We start from the raw sequence: 26,685 nt of genomic DNA, 5'->3' as shown, positions 1-26,685 counted from the left end.
AGAAGACCCAGCATTGTTATGCCTTGTTCAGGATACTGAGAAGCACTACAAGTTGTTTTATTTAGACCTATTTGTAAAGCTCAGGTCAGAAAATAACTTAATCTTTAAACAAATATTAATGCAGAGAAATACAGACAACTAAAAAGCCTTGTACTCTCTAAAAAACTCAAAGAAAAAACTAGTTTGCTGATGGCTCTCTGGACATTGCCGCGGTGTTGAAAAGTCACAGTACATGGGATTTCTATAGGGAAGGAAGCAATCTTGTGTTTTGATCACTGTTCATGGTGTCTGCATAATCCAAAGCAAATGAAGGTATCAAAACGGAGACTAAAGGCAAGTTTACAAACTGGGCTCAAAGCTGGAAGTTCTCAAATTAAAACAGTTTTTTCTAACTTTAGACAATCAAGTAGTGAATGCAGGACTTGCAAATTCATATAGCAGCCACAGGTAGCTGAACTTGTTCTGTCTTATATAGTGCATCTACCGTGACCATGAAGTTCTGGGAATTTTTTCTGTGAGTTAGAGATTGTTAAGAAATACAATTTGAAAATGTTTTTAACCTTTGTTATCTATTCCCAATGGACATCTATTCTTCCTTTTTGATTATGCCTTTGAGACAAATACAGAGCATTTCAGACTAATCTGCCATATTTATGGGACATGGTGACATGGCAGCCACTTGGAACAAATTTTAGGGACTGAGTAAAAGGCAGATGTAGGCTGATCTGGGGCATTCCTAAGGCAAGCATACTGCCTGCTCCGTTTTCCAATGTCAGAATTAGGGTGTCAAGGAATAATTTTTAGTGTGGGAAGTTTCTGTTAACAGTTTAATCTAAACAGTAACATAGACAGTCTGTTTATTCAATGGTAAATCATGTGGCAATGCTTAAATTCCCAAAGAATGCATGAAAATGTTGTTACACAAAAGTGGAATGGTTGAAATGGACTCTTTTACTAAGCTGCGCAATTACTGAATGAAAATGCAAAGAAAAATAAAGAAAACAAAACTTCAGTATGTAGACATAAAGAATTTTGTGTTATTTATTAAAACATAATTGCTTTAAGGATCACAGTTAAAAGTCAGACTGTATTGAATATGAAAGAAATTGCTTGTCTCTGGGCAGTTAGAAATGATAAACCTAGTCAACTAACACAAAAGTCATGCAATTTTATCCAGGGCCGCATCTTTGCAGCAACTCTAGTGGGTTTTGTACTACTATGTGGGAATCTCAAAAACGTTTTTATCCCCAGTCGTAATGTAGCTTCTTCTTGATTGGCTTCAGGAGATTTCCTTGATTGGCTTCAGGAAATTGTAAATAGTAAGGATACCTTTAGATCTACCTGTAGTTGTTAGTTGTCCACATCTTTTTCAAGAATCAGGATGTAATTTTTATGAACAAGTAACACCATTTATACTTTTAATGAGGGGCACCCTGATTTCTTCATGGATACTGAACTTATGTCCAGTGAGCCTTTGTTCACGTGACAAGGATACAGACCAAGTTACACACCATCAACGGTATGCTACCACACGATGGATGCATCCAACATGTAATGGGGAAGAGCAAAAGCATATGGCCAGCAAGTACCCAAGTAAGACTCACCATTTCCTACATTGTTAATTTGAGTATCATTTTTAATGACTGGTAAAATTTGTCCTATCTGAATAGACTTATAAATTCTTCTTGGGCTTTATCTATTTCTCTGTTGTTTGAATATATCAACAATTTACTGCCTTAAATGCATGAGTTGCTTCATATCCATATCAAAGGAACAAACACCACCACATTATAATTTTTCAGTCAAATATTTCATTTCCGTGGCTCCACTAAATAGTACCAAAATGAGTCTGATGTGTATCAAAATGTTTGTAGTCATATTTTCCACTTCTTTCTGCATTTAATCTCGCTATAATTTGATGTTAATGGCTTCTCGAGTATTCAGCATTGGAATTCAAAACATTAAGATTATTAAGAGTTGTAGTCAGTGAAAACATCTCTATTTAAAGCTTCTGAAACACAGAATTTTAAAGTTGATGAGTTTAATATCATAGCTAAGTGATTTAGCTTTAGTAAGTAAGTAAGTGCTGAACTTTCAAGGAAAATAACACAAACCAAAGCTGAGTGGGTTTGCATACACATTACTTCTGGTGTAACAGACACTGAAATTTTCCTAAGCTTTCTGATTTTTGAAGGAGAGCTGCACTGAATGGTGCAGTACAGTTCGGTACACTGAACGCAGAGTTTCAATGCAGCATGAGCACAGACAAGAATATGAATCTATATTTTGTGGCTAGCACTTTAGTTATTCATGAAGGTATTGCAGCGATGTCTACTTAATCCTGGACAGCTGACTTTGAAAGGATATTTATGTGAGGCAGATGAGTTAATAAAAAGTGAAATATCCATGAGAAAATGTGGGCAATATTTATTTTAATTCCTCTAAAATCTTGTATTACGCACATGCCCACATGTACCCATGCACACAATGTACTAAAGTAAAAAGTTTACACCATGTCATATCAGAAATTTGAGAGTGTGTAATGTGTAAGAAAAATGTATAAGATAACTGTTCTTAGAAATCTGAAAACTCTATTCATTGTCATTCTTATGCATATCTAAAAAGCAACCTAGCCAAGTTTACAAAACATTTCTTATGACTGTTGTGATTTTTGCAGTTAAGGAATCAGGAACTCGCAATATGTACAACAAGCTTAAATGGCTTGTGTATGTTACAAGTATAAAGCAGTAGGCAGGGTAAGTATGACAAATATACTGAAGTCCTGACATTGCAAAATCTTGACCAAAATAAACAAACAAAAAATGACCCAGAAATCATCTCTATGATAAGAGAAAAGACATTTCACTTTTTGTGAAAGAGAAGAGGTTTCACCATTCCTGCCAGAATCTTGGGCAGCTGGGCAGCAATCACCTCTGACATCATCTCGGGGAATTCAACACTCAGTGCACGGGACTGGAGAAATGTGTTCAGACAGAAGAGATGGAGCTGTTTCACTAGCTGGATTTAATAAAATACAAACACGATAAATCAGGCTAACAGTAATGCAGCCAGATAAACATGCTGTCAATCACTTATCTCACACATCCATCAGCTGACATCATCATATATCTTCCTCTGTCATTCCTTGAATCAATAATGTGGGTACTTGTCATTCCCTGCTAAAATAGCCTCTCATGGCAAAAAGTCATAAATACAGCGAGAGGGTATGTCATATCAAAACAGTGCCTCACTAATATTATAAAGCGTTCTCATCCTCACTCATGGCATGCACCATGAACAATGGCAATGACTAAACAAGCATTCAATCTTTCATTTTATCTTCACATTCAACACCTCTCCATGCCTTGTTTACTATATGCTATTCAAACACTGCTCCGACGGACAGAATTTACTATTTCCTTGTCAGCTTTTCCACGGTTCTGATTATGATCATATCTGGGTATGCCGCAAACATTAAACTCCAAAGGTCCTCGTCCCTTGAAAGCAACTACTCAATATATGTGACTATTTCACCTCGTCTATCTTCTCTGAGAAGTTCCAATTTTATAGAAGCTTTTCTTTAAGACTTGTGACCTTTACGGTATCAAATATCATACTATTTCTGCTACTCTAGGCTTCAACAACACGCGGTCTCTCCAGTGTGATTAACTTTTCCTTGTATCTCCCATCACTTTATCAGCCTGAGCTGAAACAGGGACTTGAATGAAGACACTCTACAGACCAAACACTACCCTAACCATCACTTTGCTGGGTATTTTGCAGCAAACCTCGCTCACTCACTTCCACTAAGGCTATTTTACTTTAAGCATTTGAAATTAAGAGATTGACTCTACAGCTCAGCACTCAAAAGAGTTTTCCTCTGGATGCTGTGACACTCAGATTGCAAATTATTACTACAGGTAAGGCAGGAAGACCTTTTATCCCAAGCAATACTGATCCAAACAGGTTCCCTGAGCACAGGGCTACCGTGAGTAGTATACTGGCCAGGACTTGTTTTTGCAAGTAAAAGGTGACTGACCAAACTCCAGGGAAGGGTTTAGCACTGACAGTCCCAAGTGACGACAGCAGCCTGACTACCAGTAAATACTTAAAGTTAAGCTCCATATCCTCCCTTCAGAATTTTCTATTGTCTACCTTCACCTGTAAGGATGCTTTTCGTACTTGTCTCATTCTCCTTTTGCTGGTATCTATCTGAGACAATGTAATAGCTAAATGGTGAATGTGGGTTCTGTGGATAGCAGAAGCTGATGGAGAGGTTTGTGCAGTGGATCAAAAGACTCCAGACCACCTAGTGAACCACATAATTACCAATATTACTACCTCTCTTAACTCCCATAAATGGGGTCCTCAAAGGGTTTTTTTTTCCCCATCAGAAGGGGGAATTAGTGACAATGAAAGGTTTTAGATGAATAAATGAATTTATTCATGAACAATTAAAATAAAATGCAGATTTGCTGAGTGCAGAAGAATACAAACATGCAAAGACCCCATCCTTCCCTGAACTCCCTGCAGGCTGCTCACAACCAGCGCTGAACTCAAAAGCCCTATTCCTAAACTATCTTAGTGCCACTTCCCCAGCACTTGCTAGAACTGTCAGGTATGGCCCTGTACCTCTGCTTTTTGCCTCTCTTGCAGAGATACACAAGCCATTACAAAACAATATTCACATGGGCAAAGGTTTATACGAAACATCATTCCTCAGTTTTAATGGATGTTAAACCAAGAGGATACCTGCTGGATTCTCAGAGATGTGGAAAGGATTCAGCTGCATCTTTTAAGACCCTTATGAATCTCTACAATATCACCACTAGAGTTCTCAAAGATTACTCCATTCCCAAATATAGACAGATACTGAAAAAATGGCATAGAATATACACATAAAAGTAGTTGAATTAAGGTAGTAAAACCAGTCTTGGTTGTCTTTCTCTAATTCTTAGTAGCCTGACTTTGCAACTTGAATTGCCTATGCTTTGCATTACTTAAAAATTTTCATGAGCATGTGTACACACACACACACACACATACACGCTGCCCCCTACCAAAAACCATAACTGTCCTAGTTACGTTACAGAAATAATGAAACAAAATGGTAGCATTCAAATACATGTTTCTCAAATACTTAAATCTTGTATACCATATAATATATATACAATATATACTGATGCTGAATATATAGCTATCTCTTCACACAAATATGCACACTAAAGGAAAAATGTAGGGGTTTTTCTTTTCTTGTTTAGAAATGTTGACTAGCTGCTTTCCATAAAAGTACTTTTAAGAAATACTAGTTCCTTCTTACATAAAAAGCGAAACACATTAACAAGTAAACTTACATCATGCATGGAATCCATCAGTTTTGTAAGTTGATAGAAACGTTGCGAGTTGGCCACAACGCCTTTCTGGCGCAAACCAATTGCCTTCACCAGTTCTCTAATGTAACTTGTTCTCATCTCATCAAATTGGCTTTGACTTCTTAGACCTTCCAAAGGAACTAAAAAGACAGTAATACTTGTGTTGCAATTTATTCTGAAGGCAATGAGACAACTTTAAAGTACAGGAACAATTTATAGTATTTCACGCTGTGCAGTGCAATTCATTATTATACGCCAGGTACTTCTTCCCATTCAACAGCTACTCCAGAAACAGTGACACAATTAGTTAAAAGGTTATACTAGCAACAATCAGTCAATTGTGCTAATCGCTGATGTCTAAAAATAGCCATAAGCTTCAGCTACACCTCTTCACTGAAAAGAAGATGGCCAAAAGAACCACGCCTGTCCTTGAGGAAAGACGTTATGGACTGGCTCATGTTTACACTGCTGAGGGTCAGCCCTCTTCATAGCAGATTTATGTTAGAGAGATCTAGCTGGAGTTCTTCAAAATGGAGTCAAGGAATGAACTAACAACTCTTAAGTAGCGTAGCCAGCAAAGCATCCAGGGCTCACGCCTCCTGTTTGGACCTCTTTCACTTAACAGAATAGATGCACTATTAGAGTCTTAAATGTGAACAGCTTTTCAAGAAATGAGCAAGGAGGAGCAAATGGTTGAACTCGCTCTTCTCTTAATAGTCAGCCGTGAGGACCAAAATGAGGACACGAGAGAATATTGAGAAATGAACCTGTTGGTGACTGCTAGTGACAAGACCATATTTGATCACTGATGATAAGTGTTTGCAGCATTGTAAAGAAACAGGCGTAAGCTCTAGACTCTACTTTCCTTGATATGGCAGAGTGTAATATACAAGTCTTACAATTTGTCAAAGACAACTAAGAAATGAAAAACTTGGAAGAAATGAAACTTGAAAAAATATTCCCATCTGGCAATCAAATCTAAATCCTTGCTTTGCTATAATAATCATACATTAAAACATGGTCTTGTTTCAAACATACTGTTTTTGAAAGAGCTGTTAAATTTCTTCCCCCTTCCTTTCTTTCTTGCCAATGACATTTCACACTGTAACGCCACATTTAACATTTCGTATTCTGACAGCAAGCACGAGGGGAAGAATTCACCTCACCAAACTTTAGACATTTTACAGTACAGGCATCCCCATCTGCGCTAGTTACCACAACTTGCTGTAGTTTTAGTGGGAAAAATCAGGCAAGTCTTGGACATAAGGCATGTTCACTGTTTTAGAAGTAGCTTTCAAAAGAGATGAATTATGCTGTAGAGATGCTTATTCTTCTCCACAGACTCTAAAAGAATGTCACGGGGACTAGCTCACATAGTTAAATAAGTTGCATGCTAGTTATCTAGGTAGCTAGTACATCTTCAGTCTGGTAGCAGACCAGGACTAGTATCAGGCCACAACAGATTTCATTTGCATCTCTTTTAAAAAAAAATTGAAGCTTGGTTCATAATTACATTGACTTATTCAACACTGTAACACCTAACATGCAGGTGATTTGTCACTTTCTGGAATTAAAACATAAATATATGTGTGTGCTGACTCTCTGTACAATACTGTATTGTTAAGATACCTAAGAATGGAATTCTTAAAACAGAAGCCACCTAAAAAGCAGACGGCTGCACAGGGTTTGGACCTAAACCCACTCCCTGAAAGAGAATTAGGTAGCAAACCCTGCACTGAGAGAAGCACTGCGCTCCATCTGGAAATCATAAACCCTGTTCTGAAGTCAGTTGCCTAAGTGATGTCTGGTTCCTCCGAAGAAGGTAAGGGGGAAGGAGACACTTCAGGCAAACGGATTAAAATTGTGTCCCTCACCTCCAGCCCAGAGAGAGATAACAAAGCAGAAGTTCAAATCTCTACTCTGCTTGAGTTAAGCAGAAGTCTCCTATTTCATAGGAGAGTCTCCTATTTCACAGGAGACTGCCCAAGAGAGGAAACGATCCAGTTTGCCAAGGATGTCTCTTGCTCTGTGTCTCCTCAGACAAGTGAATGTCTGGGGGAAGGAGGGAGACACATGTACAGAAAATAGCGAGTTTACTTTAAAGACAAGTGTCTAAGCACTGAGATGGCTAGGGAAGTCAGGGTCTGACTCCTAACTAAAACAGAATTCAAACAAAAATAGAGAATAGAAATTGTGACTGCTTCCACAGAAAGTACGTTTATAACACTATCTAATAATAGTCCGATTTTCAGGGATGCCACATTAGATTTCTTTTGGCAGCTGATGAAGATGAAATGCTGGATGAGCTGGACCTTTGGTTTGACTCAGTATGGCCTCTTAAGTCCAGACAGACAAAGGAGGTATCTGAAAGTGTGCCTGTCACATCTGTGTCGAGGGTCTGAATGGAAGGGAAGAGTTCTGTTTTGTGGAGAGTACAACGTGCTTAGGAGTAATACAGGCAGGAATACTCACAGTGGGGAAAAGTTATGTCATGGAAAAAGAATAGCTTAATTTTCAAAGCCCGGATGGTTCTGGGTATATCTAACAGCAGAATTACAGACACCTATAAAATCTTTTTCATATAAAGTGACATTCTGATGGAATTTAGGGTTAGGTGGATGTTTTCTTTGACTTACATCTCTAAAACTGCAGTTAAGTCCTTATATTTTCATTGTGAATTAAGTTAAAAGATCACTTCCAGCAATGCATGGCCTGTTTCCCAGAATTCTGCAAAAGCACAGTCACATTCCTGTCTAATCACAAGAAGTTCCACTAAGCTATTTGTTTGAGGGAAGAATTACAATGTCTTACATGCACAAATGCAATTTAAACACAGGTAGCTCAAATGCTCCTTCTCCTTGAACATATGTAAAGAATGCGGATGCTTTTACTCAATGGCAAGAACCCAGCCAAAATCTTACACAACAATATTTTGCAATTCCTCTAAATCAAAAGTCTGCAAAGTATTAGAGCTAGAACTGAACTTGCTATATGCTCATTTCTCTCTTTTTTGGCATAGCTCTACTTTCTTAAATCATAGTCTTTCTGAACTGTATGTGGCCTCTGCAAGATGGAGCCCTATTTAGAACTTTTGGGGCACTACTACAACACAACATATTACATATAGTAAAGTAAATAAGGGCCTGTAAAATGGAAACAATTGGCAGAAAATAAAAATCTTGGTTCACTTTTTGCAAAGGCTAATTCTGCTTTCAAGACAGCTTTGAAACTGTCACAGGTACAATATAAGGAAAACATCTAAGCCACAGCAAACTCAATGGAAGAATTGTAAAATCAAAAGTAATGCTAGATCTTAGGCTGGGGTTTCCATTCAGAATTAGAAATGTATCAAGACTGACATTTATTTATGTTTAATACAAATTACTGTTTCTTCAAAATTATACAAAAAGTAAAAAACAGTTCATCTAAATAATAAATCAAACAGAAGACAGCATGAGAGACTAAAAGTTCAGACTTGATTTACTGTTAGTATATGAAAGCTTGAAATGGCCATACTTTCACATTTGAAGAGGATTAAGATGAATACCATGACTAAAATAAAAGTAGTCTTAAAAAACACTTTATAGCAACAATGAGGTTATATGGTTTTTTGAAAATAGTTTTGTGGAATTATATTTATACAGTACCAAACGTTTACTAAATGTCTCAGCAACAACGGTTAGGTGTGTTCCTTTTCCCAAAGATCTGACAAATTGTTTTTTCCTATAAGACAATAAGTGCAGGAGAGAACAAAAAGCAAAACTCATCAGCACAGGTAGAAATACTTTCTTTTTTTAAAAAAACTCATTTCTTGCATATATATAAACGTATCATCTTAAAAATGAGTTTCTGAGGGCAATGCAGTTGATAAAGAATGGTAGCTTGATGAATACTGTTAAACTGATGCACTCATAAATGAGAGGGATTGGACCATTGCAATGTTTTTCTTAATTTTATTTGAACTTTGTGGGACAGAACTGGAGTGCTAGAATATCACAAATGTATCTAAATTTCACTGAAATGTAAAACTTCCCTCTAAGGTTCAAATAGACAAGGGAGTTCATTTTGTGATGAAAACAAGGTGGAAAACATTTAAAATAGGAATACATTCAAATTCCAACAAAGCAACCAGAGTAACGTGAGAGGGATTTTTGTCCACATTATTTTTATTGCTTTAGCAGAGCGTATGGTATTTTGCTATTATTTTAGTAATTTTTATGTTCATATGAGCTAAATTTAATCTTCACTGCTTATGCTCTGCTGACACCAAGGTTTTTTAAGCATGAGCTTATGCAATTACCAGCCGAGTACACCTTAAGAGGGAATAAATTTTAGTTCCTTATCTTTTACTGAAACTTTGTACAACCAACAAGCAGGTTATGCAAGATTTGCACATCTCTCCTCCGACTCCATAAGTGTGTGGAGAACCAAACTTCAACATTCTTCCAATTATATTTCTCAGAGGTGCTTATTCTCATTTGTAATAGCACCTGTACCATTTTAAAACTTCCTATTTGTGGATTCATAACTAAGAACTACAGCCTCAGCAGATGTGCGTTTTAGCATTTTAGAAAAGGTTTTGGAAGATAACTCCATCAACTACCACATTTCCCATTTAAAGTGGAACGCAGCTGTATGCTGGATTCTTTAAAAGATGCGTATGATTAAAAGTGACCACGGATTTTGTTCTAGAGAAACAAACCAATGAAAAACATCTCCATTTGTTTATATCTGTGCTAAACTTGACATATTTATAACTATAAAAAGTTGAATAAATGTTAGTATTGTTTGCCATGTCCACCTCCCTAATTCTTTTGAGTAAGCATGCTTTAAGTTCTTGGCCAAGATAAAGCCCTCAGTCCTGACAATTTATTAAATACTTTTTAATATATTTCTCATGCTTGTAAGGTTTTTTTATTCTGTGTAGAGTCATTTAAGCTGAAGAGCTTCCAGGCAGAAATACTGCACACTTGATTTGAAAATGTGTAACACAGTATAGCTATATATCAGAAGGGATCCAACATTTCCCCAGTGCCTTTATACAGAATAAAACCAACAATGAATCACAACTTATTTGTTCCTTATAAACACTAGAAAAAATATTTTTAGGTCTTGGAATACTAACATTCCTTCTAAAGAAGTTTCCATTTGTTAAGCCAGATAGCTTAGCAACTGTCAAGTTAAACAACATGGTTCAAAACTCTTTTACTAGTGATATGTTACAAAGAAATAAAAGAACCTACTTGTGTTGAGAAGTAACAGTGCTTTCATACATAGGAACTCTTCTTGGCTAACTTGAAGTCTGACAAATTCCTGTGGGAGTTGCCACATGGATAGACACAGGGAATAGAACGATGATTCTTTCATCCTCTGTCTTACACCCAGAAAAGGTAAAAAAAAATTAAAAACCATGAAAATAAAGAAAAGGAACGGCTCCGGTACTAACTGCTTGAAGGAAGTGCCTTGTTAGCAGTTTAATTACCACATTACAGAAATTAAAGAAAGAGGTTACACAATTTTCTGACTTTTTTGTACCTACACTAGTTTTTTAATCGTAATGAATGTGCTATTATTTTGGATGTTTAATCTGTTACTGCTGCCCAGCAAAAAGACCTTGGAGACTATCAAAGCTGAATACTAACCACCGAAAAAGAAAGGTTTTTTATTAATTAAAACCACCGTAATAATTAATGTGAAGTACTTTCTTTTTCTTTTAGAAGTTGATAGATTTTTACTTTCTCTGAAAAGATTTCAAAGCATGAAATTGAAGAGAAACCTGAAAGTTCATAGAAAACTTGTTCTTAGGTTTTGCAAAAATGTCTGCATCAAAATACTTTGTCGCAAGTCTAACACTGCACTGCTAACAGCAATGATATTATTTTGTAGCATTTTATGCCATTAAAGAAACAGTTACAAATGTTAAATGTAAATATATACAAAAAGTATTTCAGTAAACTTAGACATTAATACAGCCTTATCTAAACTCCTGCAGAAATAAATAGGACAAATCACAGAAGGAAATACATAGAACTGTTTAGTTTTTTGCAGCACTTCAATCTGACTTTTCTCTGAGATTTTGGTATACTGAGTATATTTTATTGCATATATTTATTGGGAAGGTAGTTTTCAACTGAAATTACTGCAACAATAGCATTTCAAAGTTTGTAAACTAAACTGAATTCATTAACCTGAAGATCCAATAACATGGGCTAATTTACAAAGCTGCATCCCGATCCAGATGAATTAGGTACAACAATGACAAGATTAAATTTTGTCTGTCCCCATTACAAAGTTCAGATCAGCGTTCCAACCTGACTGCAGATAGTACCAACAATGAAAACAGAAGATATTCTCTGTGAATAAAAGACTTCTCTCAATGCACGGTTTTTTTCTTTTGTTATTTAAAGTGTTAGTTATCTTAAATGAAAATTATTTCAGCTTTGTTCAACATCTGATATCTCGCACCAGCTCTTAAATGACTTAAACATAGAAATTTAATCTGTCAGATCTGAAAGGACTGGTTACTTCTATAGCTACTTTAAATCTCCCTTCCTATTCCTTTCTGGTCGTCTCTATTCCTAAGTGGTATCTGTGAAGGGTGAGAGCAGCTTTCAGGGTATGCTTAAATGCTGTTCTTAGTCATGTTTTCAGACACTGCAAAGTACAAGTAACAGTAAATCCTTGTAGGGTTTTAATACTAATTCATGAAATCATTGTCCAATTAACATTTCTGGCTTCATTGGTCTGAAATCGATGCTACCAAACAAGTCACTCCCAAGGAGCACTACAACTCAGTTCACTAAATGACAGACTGGCTGTGAAACAATCTTTGGATTATAGTTTTATGGTCATTTTGAAACAACTCAAGTGTGTGCTGCCCCTATAGAAGGAATTTCCATGATCTCTTTCCACCTCTAGGTGTGCACTCCTGATATGCTGGCATCAGTGCCTGCATGTCCACGTGGTGAGTCAGATCAGGGATCACCTCCGTCTGCTAATTAATGGCTTTTTCTGGGGTATTTCTCAAGCATATAGTTTCCTTATCTGTTTGACAGTGCAGCCAGATAGTGTTTGATCCAACTTAAGTGATATCATGGGGATGCCTGACCAGGGCAGGGAGGCAGGCGGAGTTGACTTTTTCGGCTGTGTTTAGCACTTACCTTTGCTTAAAGTGATCACGAAAGTACAATCTTGGACATCATTGTAGACAAGGAAGTTGCTTACATTTTACTGATCTAAAAGCTAACTTATTTCCCAATAAATAGTTGCAGCTATGATTTAGCGTGCCAGTTACTCTTCATGTCTAACTCCTTGTTTATAATGCTTCTGATATGACCCTGATGAGATGTTCTACAACCAAGAGAAGGGTCTGTTGTCAGTCCACCTCTTTCTCAATGTAGATGGTCTTGAGCTGCAAACAAGAAGCTGTCTCTGAGGGATTATAATCAGGGTTCATAAATCTCAACCCTATTCTTGAAGAAAGTCGTCTTCACAAGGTGTCAGCAGTGGTCCACATACAGGGTAATACCCCAAGATATGACATTACTGCCTAAACCCGTCTCACTCTGTGTTTCTTCTGAATGTAACCATGAGATATATCACAGACTATGTTGGGACAGAATACAGTCAGAAGTTCTCTCAATCTCATCCCATCAAAGTATTTCAATTTGTACAGCATAATTAATACACATGGGAGAGGAAAGAATTCATTACTCTATAACCTCACAGTGATTTACAGTCATCTGGAAGAGAAAAGGTCCGGACCTACAGGGCCAGCTCCACTGAATATTTTCTATAAAGAACTTCACTGGCAAGAACCTGCATGTCTATAGATTTTAAATTCAGGTGCCTTGATCTTCTGCAAATCCACCTCTTAATCCCTAAACAGATATGTCTTACAAGAAAACCTGTTTAACTTTCATCTCATTTCATAGTAGTTCTTTCATGGTTTTTGAGAAAAAAGGATTTTGAGAAAAAATAACTGAGAAAAATGTATTAAGGAAAAATAAATAGGGAGATTAAATTATGTTTTACTGTTCCTGGAAAGCTCCCATGTATTATAATAAAAGTATCTAAAATTACAGCTTTGATAATATTAATTTGCAGAGCTGAAAAAACTGACAAAGACTGAAATGAAGATTATCTGAATTCATAAGCATAGTGAAGGAAAATCTAAGCCAACAATCCTCCCCCCTCCAACCAGAAAAGAGCAGTCTCACATATTTTATCCCTGATATTAAAATTCCTTCTTGCTAAATTATTACAATTTTCTAACAATCAATGTACTTTAGAAAAGCAGAGTTTTACCAGAAAGTGTCAGAACTGAGTATTTGAGACTATATACAAACTATCTGCAAAAACCACCCAAACAACGACTGAAGAAAATCCTACTTAGTTACATTTATTAAACATTAACTCAGGTCTTAGTCAGATGAATCCAGGTAAATCTTCTGGCAGCATCATTCTTTTTTTAATTATTTTTCTCTTAGATAATTAAAATATTATTTGAACTCCTTCTGTTTGGCCATGTCAACAGAATATCTGGGATTCCCACAAAACCTTTCTCAAAGTTACTGAACTTTAATATGATCAGAGGACTTCCCTCTGCCGTTAATTTTGAAATAGAACAAGTAATGAATGAAATCTTGGCCTCAATGAAGTCACATTCTCATTGACACAAATAAGTTCAAAATGTCATTCATATTATGCAACAGCAGAGTCTACTTACTCATTTAGAATCAGATCTGGTGCAAAATATAACATCTGACCACTGACATGTTTGTATGATCTCCATCCCATTGCAAAAACCATTAGACTCATCCAGGAATACTGGATGAGGGTTATTTGATCATCAATATGTAAATTCCGAAATCCTGGGAATGAAATTAAAAGTTAAAATACTTTATAATTCTCATTCAGACAGCACTTGAGTAGGTGTTCTGAGACTACAACTTTGAGCCATAGAACTGAGAATACCTAGAAAGACAAGTGCTTGTGGAGATGTAGCTCTCAGAAGTTTGTGAAGTTGGTATAATAACTGGCTATCTCACTTTGATAGTTAACCTCTTGTCTTTTTGTTCTGATCCTGTATTTTGAAATTATCAAACCAAAATTAACTTTAGCAGTCAGAAGTGACTATTTGAGGAAATAGGAATGCATCTCATTTTCCTTTGGTAAAATATGACAGTTTGTAACAAGATCACTGTAACCAACTGTTATTTAATATACATAGCTTGGCCTTTAGTGTTCTTCACAAGAGATACAGTTGTAATACAACAGACATCCACCTATGAATATCTTTCTTGCATTTAACCAAAGAGAATTCAGTTGTGTGTTTGTCTTTGATAACTTTTGCTCTTTGACAACTTTAAAGATCGCTATGAAGTATCTGAGTCAATATAACAGCTTTCTGCCGCTGAAAGCAGTGGTCCTGTTCTTCATTACCTGGTCCTGTTACCTTGTTCAGGCAAGCTCTGGCATTCATGGCACCCCTCAGTGAACTGGTTCAGCTCATGAAGCCATCAGAAAACTACAGAGGGTAAAAAAAAAGGTTTGTCTTCTTCTCACTTAATGAGATGAATCAGTTCAACCAAGAGGTCTGACAAGCACAAGCTGCAATGGGGAAGATCAGTGATAGGGAATACCCTTTCCTGCAGCAGTGAAGTGTCAAATTGAGCTCACATGAAACTGTATTTCCAGGCTTTTGGGTCAATATATTTTTTTATATCCCAGGATCAGGCCCCTATGACCATACAGCATATACACACATAACATGGATTTTTTTTGGAACTCAGTCTTGGATCTTAATAAATTCAGTTACTTCTTGTTAGCAGTCTATTTGTGAGCTGCTTAGTCCTAACTGGTACTATTCATTACAATTTTTCTCTGTTGCTTCAAAAATTCATTTTAATAAGAGTAATAATAAAGAATATGCAGAAATATAAACATTTTTTCATACCAAAAGAATGAATAATAGAGTGGGAGGGGTTAGGGTGGAAAGGCTGCTATAACAATCACACAGAGGAACTCTCTGAGCTTCTGTTGTTTTTTGGAGTAAGACTAAATATTTAGATGCATTCCTTGAAGAGTGCCCTCCTATTAAAAGGTATCTGACTGGTGCATATATTATCTGATGAAGTGGAAGGTTAATAATGTTAGAATTTGTTAAGAATTAATTAACAGGCAGACAATAATATTCTCTTTTGACTGCTCATCCTACGACATATTTGCTTAACTAGAATTCACTACGTACAAGAAGTGCTATTACCTGGTAGCAATTTAGACCACTTGACTACACAAAGAAGTTGCCTCTCACAAAGATGATTTAGACTGGTCAGCAAGGAACTTGGTGTTTCGGGTTTTGTATTGTCATAACCAGCATAGACAACTTCTGGCTCAATGCCTCGTAGAACGCTTATCATTGGGGGAACAAACTGTACTTCTTGATTTGGAGAAAAGGACAGCCTTTGGGTTAGAGATTGGCTTTCATCTTGAAGGGTTGCTGGCTGCTGGAGTGCGACATCTAATGTTCTCACAACCTTAATTTTGTTAAACTTTTTGAATTTTCGACCTGAAAAAGAAAATTGTTGATCTGTTAAAAAGAATTAAACAGAAACATTAATATTTTCCAGTAGGGCTGGATTACACTTTTAATCTATACAAGGAAACTAGAACTGTCTTCTGAATAAGTTTTCTATTTTTGACTATATAATTAAGAAATAAACATGGAAAATTCTTAAAAGTTTCTCCCTCCATATCCTCCTCCCTTCGCTAAGAGATGAATGGCACCCACCCATTAAAATTATTGCCGTGAATTCTAGGTTACAGTAACCTCATAAAGTGTTTTCTGGTTCAGTTCCCACTGTTCTATCATATGCCAACAGCCGAGCCAGCTGGCTCTACAATCCAGTTCCTATTCAATGTTAATTAAGGATAGTTTCTTTTTTCTCCCTAATATTCAGAAACAAAAATGCTAATAATTAATTACTACACACAGAAATTCCTTTCCTCCAGTTCCATAAAGGCATTTCAGTCTCATGGCTAAATTCTATTTTGATGATCTGTAATGCAATGTTTTCCTCCTGTTTACCAGAAAGAAAATAGAATTCAGGGGATGAGTGAAAACCCAACAAATACTGTAAAGCCACATGTCAACACTTACAAAACTCATCACTTTCTAGAGAATAATTTCTCTTCCTCAGTATTTGCAATTCTTATTTCCATACTGCATTGGTTTGAAGAACCACTAACTAGACTAACCACTAACTAAACTAACCACTAACTTAAAAAAAACCAAAACAACCAGTTGAACTGCCTTCCCAAAATAAGCACAGATACTACACCTGCTGTGGCTATGCAAACAGAGAGAGCTCTAGGCAGTAACTCTTCAAATTTTTTTCATGGAAACAGTCTGGAGGTGTACTGTATAGACACAGAAAATCAGACCTTCAGAGGTTGAAAGACAGTAACCCTCAGTAACATCTTACCATAACACACATTTCAATAAAAAGGCAAATCCATGTAGAGGTGGCTGCATGGAACACATGTGCTATAAAGAGACCCTCAAAGGTGATGAAAACCCTGTTGGATCATTAAATTCCTCAGTTCTGCCAAACAAGTTTTGCTTAGTGAAAAAAGGGTGTCATAACAAAAAATGCAATAAAGATATTGATATTTATGGTCTGATTTAGATGACAGTGGGACAGTAAGAGAGATGCAGTGTGACTGCAAACAAAGGGTAAATCATTCTGCCAACAAAGAAAAATAAAAAGTTTACATGTTTCAGCCTTAAAGAAAACGATAAGGAGAAAGTCTTGGTCCAAGAAAACACAGAACTCACATAAATATTTTTTTTGTTGAGGTGTTGCATGCTTTAACAATAGTGGAAAAAGAGATGCACCACTTTTCACTAGATGAAAAGAAAAGCCATGCCTATCAAATTGCTGAGCCACTGAGAAACTGCATTATAAAATGGCAATATGCAAAAACCACTCTATAAGTACAGGAGGTGAAAGGTAATAGAACCATAACATTATGCATCTATTTGGCTGAATTAAAATCCAGTTTATAACATGCGTATCGAATTGTCTTTTGAAAAATGGTACTTTTATTTACAAGTGAAAGATTAGACAAAGGAACTTAATCACATCCTAAAGCAAGAGACAAAGAGTTCTCTGTCTCTTACTGCCTTTTTTTAATTTTAGTTAAAAATAGTGTCGCACTGTCAGAAGGCAACCAGTGCACCAAAGAGGCCCTAGGACACTGGAGTAGGGAAGCACACCTAAACTTCAGCACATGCTCTGAATCCTTTCTCAACTGGTTATGGAAGGAATCAAGAGATGCTAGTGTAGTCAGACTCATCTATTACTTTCCTCCCTGGAAAGTCCCTGTCCTCCAAACTACACACTAGAACAGAAAGCTTTGACAAAAATGGCTTACTTAGGAACATGCCTATTCCATTTTCTTCAGGTGCTCCTTTATCACAGAAGATAGCAAATTTTATAAAAACTCCATTTTGGAAGACCTAGGATGTACACTTTAGAGAATTAAACTGACCTTTTCAAAACATTCATTAGTACATGGGTAGTATAACTTCAAGCAAGATTAATATGTCAAACATGGAAAGATTTCTTATGTTATTTCTAAATATTTTATACAGAACAAATTCTATTACTTAAATTAATTATTCTTGATGTACACTGGCATAACTGGAGGCAGAATCAATCCTCTTGTTTGTGAATCAGACAGGATTGAGCAGATGAACACAATCTAAAAAGCCAAAATCTGCTTTTTTAAAAAAATAATTTTGTGTTATCCCATCAAAAATATGCACTTTATGCATTTCACATACAAAAAAGTTGTACACAAAACCGCAAAACTTCAATTTAAATTAAAAATGTATTTAAAATTCAAAGGGAGTATACTAAACAAAATTTCAAGAAACATACTTTATTGATAGTATAAATACGAGTGATGGGCTCTCCAGTAACACTCATCATCCAATGAAGTCAGGGGTCATACCCCCACTAACTTAACTGTGAGTTTAATTAGCTTAGTATCAAGTGCCCCAACAATCCTATGCTCATTTTATCACTTGTGGTAAGAATACAAATATTTCTGATTCATGACTCCTTAGTAAAGAACGAAACACAAACTTACACCTTATGTTACAGCTGAACCAAAAATAACCCCAAAAGAATAGACAATATATTATGACAAGAGACCTAGGGCCAATTTCTATCATAACAAAGCTATACATAGTCCTAAACATGCTGGGAATTTCCCACTAACTATTGTTTAGGCATGAAGGAAAACAGAAGGAACAATGCATTTGATAGTCCATAAATAATGATTTCAGGTATTATCTGAAATAATGGCTTCAGATACTTTTACAGTTCAGAGAACAAGTAAAGAAAGAAACCAAACAGAGTGCTTATCACATGGAAATGTTAGTAGTTAATAAGTACCCAGGTTTCCAAGTGATTAAATGTATCAGAATTAATGTCACACTGGCTTGCAGAATTGCTTATGTGTTTATTTCTAATTATGTTGCTTAACAGCCACCAGTAAAGCAACTCCACTTGTTACCTGTCTACTGGAGAGGTGACTACTAATAACTCACAGTAAATTTTCCCATCTACTACAAGGAGACCATGTCAAATTAATGCAAACTATTAAGGACATATGGAAAACAACAGAGATGTGACAATAGCTTAGTTTTTCAATTGCTGCTTACAAAAATATCCAGATAATTTCCTGCTGTAAGATAACAAATGTCTCCACTTAGTCCTATAACACTAATTATAGGACTAATTATTATACTAATACTAATCCACTCTGGCAACTATTCATCTTAATATTAAAACCTGTCTGTGCATATTTAGACAGCATACCTTTTCTTTGTAACATTTTAATTAATTTGTTTTAAGACAGCCAGCCACTCAAGCAGTTTCCTAGCATTCACAGTTCCCTTACCCTCGATTACTATAAATAGCATGTGTATAGTGTTTCTGTACTACATGTACCTAGAAAACATAAAGAAATTTGAAAAATAAAATCTACTTAATCTCATCATCAAATATATTATGATTTTCTCCTTAGTACATAATTCTGTATTTTAATATTCTTTTAACTAGGTATACAGAACCATACTGCCGATCAAACATTACTGATAGTAGACATTTCATATTAAAATGGCTGGATTTCTAGTAAAAGTCTAACATCTCACTATCCTTCTCTATACGCCGTAATCAGGTGAAAAATGTCAATGATTTATTATTCTTGACAGAACACTATGGCTCTGACTTTAAGGTCACTATGCTCTTACATTTTGTGTAGGAGAACGAGCTGTGTACACCTTAGGAGGGTGTATACAAAATAAAGGAACGAAGCAGCAAAGCAGAAGTAATACAACTTGATTTTAATAAACCCTTTGATGCTACCTCAGAAAGTATTACCTGGAAAATTAATTCAAATTCGTCTCCATGTAATCATTGCAATGTGGACGGAAAGCTGACCAAAACAATGAAGAAAGTGGTAATTTAGCAATACAGCAGAACAAGGAATCTGTGATAGTCAGCCTGGGAAAATTAGATTCACTGATAGGATATTAAAAGCTGGGTATTTGTTTATTCCAGGACCTGACACGGCTACCTGCTATCCTATTAGGTAGAAGATTAGAAAGGGGACAGATTAACGTGTCCAGTTATGAGATGATAAAGCTCAAAGACAATTAACATTCCCACAGAGAACGATAATTAATTAGGAAATATATGTTTTCATTGATACTTTCTTTGTATATATTAAGAAAGAAGAAAGAGTCCATATAGTGAAATCAGTTACTATCCTATTGCTGTGGATATGTTGCTATCCTATAATTTACTTACAACTGACTACAGTTTATTTTAAAACAATTCAGGTTCATTTAATTGCTTTGAAATTAGGGTCAGAAAATGGAACTGTTGTCAATGTAATATAATATTATACTCTATCTATATGGTTGCCACTCAGTAATATTCAGTGGAAGATAAGTGTACTTGTCCCAGCAGTAAGTTTAATTTAATTACTGCAATAAGAATGTTTAGAATCTTACAGTTAACATCTTGTAAAATCATAGTCTTTCTCACCTTGATTAAGCAATATTGGAGGTCTGCATTTAGTAACTGAAGGCTAGCATTAAGAAACTAAGTAGCAGGAGTAAAAGAACAAAAGTATATCTATGTAAGTTCTGAATGGCAGAAACCAGAAAATGCACAAAAAATCTTAAAATATAATAGGCTGTAAACACAGGAAAAGATTAAAAGTATCGACAATTTTGATTCGTTATAAATATTCAAGGACGTATCTAAGTATGTACTTTGTTCCATGAATTGGAAATTTGCTTACAGACACCTACATCCTGGGGAAAATTATCTAAGCTCAGTAGTATCCCATATATGAATCATACTGTGTTATCAGCATGGCAAGTCACGGGTAGGAAATATTGCTCGTGTGATACAATAAAGGAAGTATAAGAAATGGCAGAAGAGCAAAAGTAGGAAAGATGACAATAACAGTAGAAAGAGCGTTACCATTAAACAGTCTATCTTGAGTCTTTTTGTTGTTTTGAATTTTAAATCCTCATTGACAAATAATATAATGTCACTCTAGTTTTCCTCTTTTTTTTGCCTACATTTGTCTTTTCTTCCCCCTTCAGTATTAAGCGCTCCATTTCAATCTGCATAGAATAATTAGCTTCCTAATCCTCCCAGAACTGTTAACATCACTAACAGCACCTGAAATCCTACACTCAACCTGATGCAGCTAAGAAAAAACTAGGGATGCCACAGTCCTGGCTACATTTGATATTTCCTTTTTTCCATTGCCTCAGTGTTTTCTTCTTCTTCTTCCTATTTGCTACCGGATCACTTATTTCCAGAAGATGGGGTAGGTGGGGATATCAGGGGAGAGATCTGATGAGATCCCATGCCTCTCTGAGAACTAGAGGAACTAGACTGGAACAGTCTCCTCAAAAAATGGAAGACAGCTTTGATTAGGTATGTTTAGAAAAGGCCTAAACAACACAACAGACTGGCTAGATAGAACAACCTAGCTCTAAATACAAAGAAACTGTTCACGCTTGCTTAGTACTAGCTGAGAAAAAAGGCAATCCAAAGAGAAAGAGGAAGTTTTTACTCTCTTCGTACATAATGGTAAAGCACTAAGAGTCAGAGCACCTTTATCCTCAGGTTTTGGTTTCAAGTATGAGGACATAACACCCTCATATGAGGACACACTAATGAGAACATACCGTCTCATAAATATTGCTAGCAACAGCATCCCACTTCTTCCGTTTTAGATACCTACATCCAGAGCAAAATGTATGTATTAAAAAACAGTAGAAAAACCAGCATCCATAAATGTATGCAAAATGCAGAATGAAGTCAAGCCTTCTGGCTACTTTTCCTATGTAAAATCACTATACAGAACAATGCTGAAGCAAAACGACTAGATAATGCAAGTGAGCCATCACACACTCTTCTGCTTGTTGAAACAGCGCTGCTTGTCATGTTAAAATACTTGGCGCTTAGTTATTGGTGTTATCCACGCTATCATACATGAAAACTCAGGTTAGATCATCATCAAACTCTTGGCTGTGCAATACTCACAGCCGGGAATGAATTTTTACCTGTATTAATTTACACCACTTAGAATCAAAGAATGGTTTGGGTTGGTACGGACCTTTGAAGACCACCTAGTCCACCCCTCCTGCCATGGGCAGGGACATCTTTCATAGATCAAGTGCTCAAACCTTACAAGACAACCTTACAAGTTGTCCCAAACTGTACAAGACAGACATTGTATCTGCCACCTCCTCCTTTCCCAAGTCTCCATTCTTACCACACATTTTCCACAGCCCACTCTGGACCCCTGCCTCCTTGGCTTTTTCCCCTTCCAAATGTGGGGCACTCTTCTGTCACCTGGGCAAACAACCCTTCAGGTTCAGGGTGAAAAGTCTGCCTTTGTAGTAATACTGTTTCTCTAATGCACTCCTACCACAGCTCTAAAACACCACTTCTCTCTGAGAAGGATCCAAAGGACACATTCTCTTCCTTTCGTCCCTCCTCCCCTAGTCCAGTGCCACCAACATGCTTGTCAGCTCCATCTTTTTTTACTGAGAGCTGGCACTGACCGACCAAGGTGCAGGAAGGAGCGAGAGACAGTAACACCAATTAGATGGATGGCTCTCATTACTCTATCTCCAGTGCTGTGGGGTGAGAGGGATACGGTTTGGAGAAGACGACTCAAAGGAGAGGTAGCACTGAAGGTGTAGGGAGGTTCAAGGGTACAACACAGAACACAGTCCATACCGCAGCATCGCCTCTCCCTCCTCTCATCCTGCTGGCTGTTCCCTGGAGCTGCAGCACTGTCGCTTACGGAAGATGAGGTACTGAGAGCCAGCAACAGCTCCTCACTGGTTGGGAACTACTGATTTACATCACCAATAAAAGAATAAAATGTAAGAATGACACAATGGCCACGTGTGCAGAATACTCCAACTCCATACAATATTACAGGAGCTGAAAGCATAGAGCTGTGCAATCAAAACGTCAGTCTGAAAACTACATACACATTTTAACTTATGCATGAACACAGATTAGCAAGATAATGAAATTACGCACAGTATATAATGCCAGCTCTTCCTTCAGGGATAAAAAACAATACATAAAATGCAGAGAGAGAAAGAGAGATGTTTGAGGCACTAAAATAAATTATATTAGAAAGAAACCAGGTTTTTGTCCTTCCTTTTTTTTTAATTCCTTTTCAGAACATATTCTTTCTATCACCTTTATATAGACATTTTCTTATAGTCTTAGCCATGTATTTTCAAGCTTCGTGCTGATCCAAAACTTTATATAGCTAAAGTTCTTATGAAAAATATGAAGAAAAAAACAGGAAAAGTATGCATCATTCCTGCATGTTAGCACAGCAAAACTTGCCATGTGACTACCTGATGCTACACCATTTTCTCCCTGTACATTTTCAAAGGCATAGTGCTCAATTTTGATTAATGTTACATAAAAAAAGCAAATCTGTTACAGCAAGAACTAATACAAAGACGGGAATTCCCAGCATCTAGTATGCAAAGTCTGTAGTGTTGGTGCAACCACTGGCTGGCCCTCTTCAGTGGAACAGAAGGATGTAATTTTGTTGACATGTACTCAAAGCAATGATGGAGAGCACAACAGAAAAGAGAAGGGGATAATACTGATTCCTGATTTTAGTGTCTATCTCAATTTGCTTCTTTATTTTTTACCTAAACCAAATTTTCTGATCCAAAATTATTAATAAACACACACCAAAGACACATTTTCTGCCCTTGCAAGAAAATGAGTATAAGGGTACACAGTAAGAGAGAGAGAAACAGTATTTTTGTTTCAGGATTTCCAGACTCATTACAGAAAAATTATAAGGAATTTTAAAACATCAGGCAATTACATTATTAATTAATTAATATTTTTATTTGAAATAATTAATTACATTATTAATTAAAAATTAATTATTAAACCAACATTTTAATGTGGTTCTTTCCTTTACAGTATCAAAGTAATGTTGTTTAAACTTGACAGATTGAAGGTAGTGTTCTTGACTGCCTGTTTTTTTGGAATCAGATTTGAAAAGCAGCTCACCTCCCAGGACCATACCGGCTTGACAGCACTTCCTCAAGCGACATGCTGGACAGTTCTTTCTACGAATTTTATCAACTATGCAGTCATTTCTTCCAGCACATAAATAGTTGTGCTGCCCTGTAGGCATGAGAAAAACAGGATTAATACTATGTTTTCTAACATGACAAAATTATTTCTGTATATAAATGTTCCAAAAATAACAGAGGATTCCAAAAAAGTATACTTGAACCATTAAAGGACTCCTTCATTTTATGCTAACTTTCAAATAATCATGCGTTGCTATTTAAATGTAATAATTTATTTGGCCTGTTTAAGAGTGAAACTCCTCATCTACGAAATTCCAAAATAATTAGCAGGCTGTATGAACTGTTTAAATTATTGTACTATCATTTCATTGTATTTCTTAATATCAATTATTTTTTCTTTTAAGTTATTGTTCCTGATTTTAAAGAACTTAAGTAAATTTTCCTTGGATTGATGTGGAGTTTCCAACAGAAAACTGAATGAAGAAGTTGGGGCAGTGCAAAAAAGAGCCCTTTAAGCAGAGTAAATTACCTCTGACGGAGAAGCAGTTTTGTACTGGACCTGCTGAAATACCAGCTGAACACATGCAGCCAACACAGCCAAAAAGGACAAACAGAAGAAGGCTGTAACTTCTTGGTTTAGGTTAGCTCTTAGTTTATTGTTTAATTCTGAAGGACTCAGTTAGGAAGAGCCTGTCATTAGGATATTACAATGGAATCTCTAACGAAATTAGCTTCCAGTAGAGAAAAAAATTAAATTCAGCTGATATCCTGACATTCATTTGAACACAAGCGTCAGTGATGCTTCCAAATTTCACTTGAAGAGAATGAAAAAAATATACTTTTATGCCCAAGTATAATATTGATAATTTCTGTGATTGATTTTAATTTTGAATAAGTAAGCAAAGCTAAGTTAGTACATAAGTAAGAAGAAATCAAAGCTAATTTTCACATATCCTTTCAAATTAAGCCCGGGATTACCCTATAAGGCTTAACTTTAAAATCCTGCCTGTTTGTGCATATCATCCTCTATTAATTTCTGTATTTTAAGTTTCTTACCAGTACCTAGCATGAAAGCATGAAAACAAAAAAAAAGTATTTATTTTGAGAGCGACAAAATGGATCAAAAAAGTATGGACAAATTACACAAGTACCAATATCATGGATACTTCCTTCATGGAATATTGTGGATGTGGACCTCCAAATATAACAGAGATCAATACCAAACCTTTTAAATCTTCACTGATTTCTAGATTGGTATTACTCTGAGTTAGCCATCTGATGTCACCAGTAGCAAACAAATCTGAGATGATTATTCTACTCAGACGCTGTTATTCAGCTTTCTTTATAACCCTATTCTGTCCTTTCTCTGCACATGGTAAAATGAGCAACTGTTGACCAATAACTTTTCTCCACAGAAGACAGACAATCTGAAAATGAATCCTCAGATGAAAATGCAGGAGAAAGAAGAACAGTCTATCCTAACAAAAGAAAAGAGCTAGTGCTAAACCGTGTGAAACAATGTATTTGTTTCTGTGCTAACATTTTTTTAGGTAATTAATTTACTTCTTACCCATACTTTTCAGAACAACTTGTTTGGTTTTAGTGAAAGAAACCTGATTGCCTGAAATTCATTTTTATAACAGTTCCTTTTTTTTTTAGAAAACCACGGGCAAGTGAAAACAGTTGCCTCACGCATTGCCTGGCATTTTAAAAGTAACACAGTTAATTACAAGAAATTCTCATTTACTTTCTCCCATTAATTCTAATCCTGGATTCCTTCTTACAGGAAACATTACCAAAAGTAACCGAATGAATAAAAATCTGTCTTGTTTTTGGCAGCAGACCAGGAAGCAAAACACTTATTTTGAACACGTCTTCCTTGGGATTATTTGCAGTTTTCCCTCATCTTGCTTTGCCTTTATTAGCTACAAAAGCATTCAGTCTTCTGATATACAACCATTTTAAAACTGTTTAACTAAAATCTGTGAAGCATCAGATTATCTCTGCACTGCACCATTTTGATGCTTTAATGTACAATTAATTTACAAAGGAGCGCTTAAGCATAGGTTGTTTTGTTTGTGAGTGTCTTGGTTTGGGGGGTTTCTCTGGTCCCCTGAAAGGTATCTCTTCTGGACCTCTCTTCTAGGGAATCCTTTGAGTCTACACAACATGGTCTGAGCCCATATAACCCATGTCCATTGCAAGACCAAAAAGTGGACTATGTATTTCCAGCATGGCAGTAAATGCTCACAAGCAGCTCGCAATGCTATAGGCATTCAGTTTGTACTTTTCCCGCTATAATGACACAGAAAAATGCAGATCTACCAAAGCCAATGCCATGTTGTGAAATACTACTCTTCAAGCACTCAGAGAACACTGTTTATACATTCTGGAATGATGTCAGTATTTAGAATTCGCTCTTGATATCAGTAATGTGCTTTGCGTACTCAACACCCAACTGCGTGCTCTAACTGCTAAAGGAGGCTAAGGAGTTTGGGTAGAAGCAGTAATGGCAACACTGTTCCTGCTGGAACAGGAAATTATCTGGAAAAACAGAAGTTAATAGTTTGATTTATACTGATACACATTTAAATATCCTGTATTATTTATATAATATTG

General features: G+C 36.2%; 1 protein-coding gene across 1 annotated transcript in view; it reads right to left on the bottom strand.

The window, feature by feature from the left end:
- Positions 1-2,836: 2,836 nt before the first annotated feature.
- Positions 2,837-26,685, bottom strand: part of PGR (progesterone receptor) — a 38,759-nt gene continuing 14,910 nt past the window's right edge. The window contains exons 4-9 of the mRNA XM_072850667.1: positions 24,041-24,157; positions 15,640-15,942; positions 14,101-14,245; positions 10,616-10,746; positions 5,355-5,512; positions 2,837-3,018 (exon numbers count right to left, since the gene is read on the bottom strand). Of these exons, the coding sequence (XP_072706768.1) occupies positions 2,863-3,018; positions 5,355-5,512; positions 10,616-10,746; positions 14,101-14,245; positions 15,640-15,942; positions 24,041-24,157 (1,010 nt within the window). The 3' untranslated portion in view covers positions 2,837-2,862. The remainder of the gene's footprint in view (positions 3,019-5,354; positions 5,513-10,615; positions 10,747-14,100; positions 14,246-15,639; positions 15,943-24,040; positions 24,158-26,685) is intronic.

The sequence above is a fragment of the Ciconia boyciana genome, chromosome 1 (assembly GCF_034638445.1).
Source record: "Ciconia boyciana chromosome 1, ASM3463844v1, whole genome shotgun sequence".
Classification (NCBI taxonomy): Eukaryota; Metazoa; Chordata; class Aves; order Ciconiiformes; family Ciconiidae; genus Ciconia; species Ciconia boyciana.
Note: the sequence above shows the minus strand (reverse complement) of the source record. Positions and strands in the feature narration are given on the sequence as shown.